Source organism: Pyxicephalus adspersus, chromosome 12 (assembly GCF_032062135.1).
Source record: "Pyxicephalus adspersus chromosome 12, UCB_Pads_2.0, whole genome shotgun sequence".
NCBI lineage: Eukaryota > Metazoa > Chordata > Amphibia > Anura > Pyxicephalidae > Pyxicephalus > Pyxicephalus adspersus.
Window position 1 is genome coordinate 48,087,298 of NC_092869.1, and position 6,610 is coordinate 48,093,907.

A 6,610-nucleotide genomic window follows, 5' to 3' on the forward strand; every position below is an offset into this window, starting at 1 on the left:
ATTTACTAAATTGACTCTCTCTTTATTATAAATATATAATCATGAATACTTACTATTATTATTTCACGCTTTGAAAAAAAGCCAAATTCGCTTTTTCTTTCTTAATTAATTGTCCAATAAATATTTTACCAAAGTGTACAAAAAAGGAAAAAATGTCATTCTATAAATTAAAAATTTTATTAATAACATCGCTTACAAATTAATGTCTATAAAGGGAAGATAATATTATAAGACAATCATGGAAATAGTCTTTGCATGTTATTAGTATTTTTGGTTTTGCCTTGGCACTCACCAGCAATAATCTCTGCAGACATGGGGTCCCCCCCACCCCTGCACCAGGAAGGGGTTAAAGTTGCAGTTAGTGGTGCAGGATTGTCTTCCTCCTTAATGCCACATTCCATACAATAGAGGGTTAATAAGCCATTCCTTTCTTTGCACAATGGCATTAATCAGATTGCGCTGCTGGGCAATTAGCTCCTCGGGCTAGACTTGGGATCTAGTCTGAAAAGTTTGTAAAGGGCTTTACCAGTGGAGTGGATTAGATTGATTTCATTAAGGTTCAATATACAGATCAGTCTGGTGTCACCCCCTCCCCTCCCCCTCCCTGGGTATAATAGGGTGTGTTGTACTGAGCTCCGGCTGACGTGGTCGCTCTATATAAGGAGGAGGAAAGCTTTGACAGGGCTGGGAGAAGTTTGGAGACAGGACAGGAGACAGCTTCATCTCTGCTCTATACTTTCCTAAATACAGGATTTGTGACCCCTCTCCCTCATTTTGTGTTAGCCCGAGGACCCCCCCACCCCCTCTTAAAAAAGGACAGACCCCCCCTGTGCCATTTCTCTGCTCCCCCTGTGGAATGCCCTCTGGGATGTTCAGCATTGACAACATTTTGGCTGCCAGACCTCGCTGCAAGGAGTCCCTGCTTCTCCCCCAGAATGGGCCTGTGGTCTTCCCCAATTTGGGGGAGTCTCTGTATGCTGGAGGCGACTATGGAGGATTTTACAACCGGGCTGTGGCCCCTTCTTCTACCCTACAGCCTGTCAATGGTTCCAGGCTGGGATTCAACAACTATTACTACGGACAGTTACACGTACAGGCTCCTGTGGGGCCCTCTTGCTGCGGGGCCATACAACCCTTGGGGGCCCAGCAATGTTCCTGCGTACCTGCAGCAGGTAAGGAGACTTCTCAATGCACCTAAAGGGGCAACAAAGAGAGGGGGGTCTGCTGGGGCCAATGTATAGAGTGGGGCAGATACTGGGGAATACTCGCATGATGGGAGTTGTAGTCCCCCAGCAGGCTTAGAACCCCAGATTTCCGCAGGACCTTACAAGCCAATACATTCCTATGGGGTCAGCTAACCAATCCTAATGATGAATACAGAGGAAGGATAACCCCTAACATTGTGCCTAATATTACTATTCGCATTTTTCTATCTGCACTTGCAATATCTATAGATTTACTTTCTTTTATTTCCTAATTTACTAAATCCTTTTACATAGGGATCATGCAGATAGATAATCTATATTCACATAGTATATTTATATTTATTATTATTCTCAGACCGCAATGCAGTTATACTTTATATCTTTATTATAATCTTATATCTTTCTTATTCTGCATTGAATTCCCGTGCAGGACATTCCATTTTACAAAACACTAATTATTATATAACAGAAATGATTGAAATATTTTAGTGTATTTGTAAAGTTTTCTGCATATAATAAGTTTTCACTAACAAATCTAATATATATATAATAGCGGATAGTTCGTTTTATTCACATTTCCTATTGCAGTTGCAAAGTTCTTCACAAGCAGCGAATCTTTTCGATGTGTAAGAATCAATTAAATGAAAACGGGTAATAATAAACTCTTTGTAGAAAGTTTTGTATTTGTAGCGGGTGTTAGGGGGTGCCCGGGATTATTGGGGTGTAATTAGCGCTTCATTTTCTAGATAACATTTCATCCAATTCACATAAAGAATCCATGTAGGAGAATATCCCGAATTACAGAATGATACCATGAAATAGGTCTAAAAAGTGTTTTTTTTAATTGTTCTTAATATTTTGTTTTTTTTTGTTGTTTATTTCGCTGCAGATATATTTATTGAATATTGATATGTGTAGATTATTACATTTAATAATACAAATATTAAATTAGAAATATCTATAATGTAGTTGTTTTTTAATTGTTGCATTTTATATGGCAATCTGCTACTAATTTATATGAATACTCACAGCAGAATGTACCTAGGCAGAAGAGCTTGCAATCTAGTATCTGTTCGCATGCCAATATATAGAGATACAAATAAAATCATTTTATGTTTTTCTCATAGCTTATGAAGTTTGTTTGCAGGGAGCTATTCAATTCTTTCTTGGTAATCTTAGAACATTTTCCTACTCTCTGTTACGATGTGTATTTATAACGCTGATAGTATAAAGATATTGGGCACAATCATTTCCTGGGTATGTGGTATGCAATGGGCATGGGCCAGTCACGTGATTTGGCAGGGTACCCTGCAGGCTGGGATGTTGGCAGGCAGGCTGGAGGTGGAAAGCAGATGTTTAATTGGCATTTCTGTCTTGCAGGTTATGATGGTGCAGGTTCTGTATTGATGCCCCCTGTGCCTCATCAGATGCTGCCATACATGAATGTGGGCACCCTGTCCAGAACAGAGCTACAGCTTCTCAATCAGCTTCACTGCAGGAGAAAAAGGAGACACAGAACCATCTTTACTGATGAGCAACTGGAAGCTTTGGAAAACCTTTTCCAGGAAACTAAGTACCCAGATGTGGGCACCAGGGAGCAGCTGGCAAGGAGGGTCCACCTAAGAGAAGAGAAAGTAGAGGTGAGTTTCTGCAAGGGGTGGCACTCATGTAGCAGTAACATCACAGAACTTTTAAAAAGCATTGTGTTCCCATGTATAGTATACTATGTATTGTATAGTAAGCCCCCAAATCTGCCAACCCTGGGCACCCATGAAAGGCTTCTACAGAAGTCTGAACTTGTTTTGCTCACCCATGCACTGCCATAATTCTTTATAACAAATGCTTGATATAATAACTCATCCACTGCAAGTGTTTTTTATTGTTAAAATATTTGGTCCCATAATGAACTCCTTCTAAATTGAACTCAGCTCTCAATAACTTTTTTGCTTGACATTCTTCTCTTATGTGCCAAGACAAAAGTTTTTTTTTTTAAATGTATTTCTTTTTTATTACAATTAGAGGGTTTGTTTAATAAATGGAGAGAGACTGTTTATGGCGCATAGTTAATATATTACATGGTAATGGTAGATTGGTAATTCGTATGAATTTGTTTCATTTCAATCAATTTCCAATTCAAAAACAAAATGACTTTATTTAGAAACTTTATTTTCTAAGTCACTATGCATTTCTATTCACTACACTCCTAGTAATGCAATACTAGTTCAATACTTCAAGTTGCTCCTATTGATTTATAAACTGCAATTCATTTTTGACTTATTAAATTGCCAGATCTTCCATCAGCTCCCTGCATTGGTGCATACATTTGATTTAATTAATACTAAAATTAAATACTTTGAAGATCCCTGCAATTGGTTGTAAAATAAACCCATCAGTTGCCATATGTCATATATATATATATATATATATATATATATATATATATTTATATTTATATATATATATATACCAGCTCCCTGGGATTTTGCTTTTGCTTATTTGGACTGCAAAATTTTAAAGTAAAACAATTTCAGATCAAATCTGGTCGCTCGTTGATATCTTAGATGGTCATTTGGGTTGTGCAATTTTGTATAAATAACTAATCTTATTGAAGTTGTCACTTATTTATTTGTATTCTGCAAGATGTGTAGCACTTTGTAGGTTCAATACATTCCTGAGGTCTTGCCGTGGCAGACCTGTCAATCATGTGGCTGTGCCAATTATCGATCTCCCACCCAAAGTGTGCCAGAGTCGCCTGGGTGTCATTAAATCCTGAGCGTTCTGTAATTGTTGTTTAAGGCTCATATGTGAACTGGGAGGAAAAAATTATATGAATATATATTTGTCCCATAAAAATGTTCCAATTGCTGAGAAACCAGCTGTGAAAATGCATAAATGTTTTTGGAGCCTCTGACCAGCTGCATCCAGCTTATGGGATAGAACATTGACCTCCCTATATCACCGATGATAAAGAATTATTTCCCACCATTGCAATGACTTAATTCTGTGCTCACCATCCCTATAAGAATCACCTTTTAACAATAGCTATGAAAAGACATAACAACTCTTGGGGTTACCACAAAAAAAACTGCAATTTTCAAAAACAGACTGCATGTATGTTTTAGTAATGGTTCTCATTTTTGTAATGACTTAATAAGAATGGCGTATTCTGTGCCAGGACACTAACCAGAATGCTATTCTTGTGGTTAGGAAAGGACATTTTTGGAACTTGGAATATTGCTTTGCCTTTTTGTGGTCAGACGCTGCTACAATTAGTGACGGTTGTGTTTGTGGATTCACTTATTTGGCTAACTAGGAAGCATAGTGGAGTATATGTGGTGAAGAAGTACATGCTGGGGCTTGTAGTGCTTCAACAGCTGGTGGTAACGATGGCTTGCTTGTGCAGGTAACAATAGTGAAAAGTATCAGGGAGTTATTTATTTGTACTTTATGTTGGTCAAAGTGAAAGTTTGCTTTGGTTTAAATTCTATAAACTGGTAGGAGAGCATTCAGTGACTGGAGATTTGCTGAATATAGAAATATAGAACGCAGCTTCAAGTTATTTACTTAGGAGTGAAAATTCTCCGTCCCTTTACTAAATCAACCCAACTGAGTTCAAGGTAATCTGTAACCATTGTGTATTTCTTCCAATAACCTATACTTGCACGCATGTATTAGTAGGTGAATGGTTCTCCTCAACAGAAATCAATAAATGAAGAATATTAGTCTTAAGTTTTCCCAATATCGGTGTCATATAATATAAATAATACTGAAAGCATTAGTAGAATGTAAAATAATTACATAAGCATTACTCGTACAGTAAAATAAACTTTTAAAATAGTAATACATTTTCATCAATACATTAAATATTTAAAAAAACAAATTATATCTGAAATAAGCCCCAGAACGAGATTATAAAATGAATGGATCAGAGCACCCTGTAAGCCTTTAGCCACTTTGCATACCTGACAACAGTAAAGTTCTCGTTATATTCTTCCAAAAACTGTCTACAAAAGGGGCGAGCAAATGTAAATGTGTGCAAGTGTTCATGCAGAGCAAAGTTAGGCACATGCAAACACATTGCAGATCATTTACAAGTAATGAATATTAATGAGCACTTAATTATTTTTTTTATTTTACTATTTATTATTTGTGAAGAAAACAAGTGGGTTCCAAATTAAACAATTCTCTCTCTCTCAATATCAATATATATATAGACTGTCTTTGTACATATATTTGGGGGTACAACAAGACTGGGAGATTTAAGTTTTATACTTTGCAGTTTTCATATTGAGCATCATAATACAACACTAATATAGTCTAAATTAAATTAGATACAAATTTTGATCTTCCTAAACTTTGTAATGACAAATATCAAGGATGAACAATTTATACTAATCAACAAACATATAAATGTTTAACAAAAAAAAATTAAAACATCAAACCAGTCACAATAAAAATAAATTAACTCTTAAATCCTTGTTATGATGGAAGGAGTTATAACTTCAGATGAGGTTAGGCTAATATGTATTTAGTGAATTCCCATCAATATTAGTTGGGTATCACAATGTGTTCTCATTGCGCGCAGTTTTCATGATGCAAAGTATGCCAGCAATCGGCTGCTGAGCAAACAAGTTGATGGCGTTCGTAAATCAAGCCGTTTGCATGTTGGATATATTAAAAGAAGAAAAAGAAACAATATATTTTCGCAGGTCCGCTAGAAGATAATCTTCACAAATGTTTTTGCGAATTACAGAAACGATTTATCAGGGTTGGCCGACCTCCATCTGTTGGGAAGGCAAGTTAGCGAGCTCCAAACAATAAATATCAAGTCAGGTTTTTTATTTTAGAAAGTAGATTTTAATTTAGACTTTGCGAATATTTTTCCTTATTTTGGATTAGATAGATCAGTTCTAAAGGATGTGTATGCATATAGTGAACTTAGGTTCAGAACAAATTCAATCATATTCTATTTGTATTCTCAATATTATTATTATCCAATATTTCTATTTCCATAATTTAGTTTCTCTCATCTCTCTTGGTTCTGAAAAACGAATGCGTGCCTCAGTGCAGGTATATAAGGACTTGATAATGTTCATTGATAATGCTCGCCATCAAGTAATTGTCCAGCACATCTAAAAGATCAGCAGGTGATTTATTAAATGAATTCATAAACTTGGAATCTGTTTTAAAAATCTCATACCCTTTAAAGATTTTATTTTTTCATTCCCATTCTTGATTGGATGATTGAAATAGGAATATGACTGAAAACCATTCCACCCTTGCACCAGTGATTTTCTTTTTTAACAAAAGTCCTAAAAAGCGTACTTTCTATTTTAGTATAAAATGTAACAAAATGATCTATTTCAAGCTTCATGCTACTTCCCCAGGATAAGTACTGTTGCAGA

The 6,610-nt window shown here is 35.9% G+C and overlaps 1 protein-coding gene across 1 annotated transcript; it reads left to right on the forward strand.

The window, feature by feature from the left end:
- The first annotated feature begins 856 nt into the window (after window positions 1-856).
- GSC (goosecoid homeobox) lies at window positions 857-3,031 on the forward strand. The gene is made up of 2 exons (XM_072427673.1): window positions 857-1,172; window positions 2,586-3,031. Exons 1-2 carry the CDS (start codon window positions 857-859, stop codon window positions 3,029-3,031), a joined length of 762 nt encoding a protein of 253 aa, XP_072283774.1.
- Window positions 3,032-6,610: the final 3,579 nt, after the last annotated feature.

Excerpts from the sequence above, each read along its gene's own strand:
- GSC (XM_072427673.1), top strand. The coding sequence starts at position 857 with ATGCCCTCTGGGATGTTCAGCATTGACAACATTTTGGCTGCCAGACCT. Across the intron at positions 1,173-2,585 it reads TTCCTGCGTACCTGCAGCAG|GTTATGATGGTGCAGGTTCT; the intron begins GTAAGGAGACTT and ends TCTGTCTTGCAG.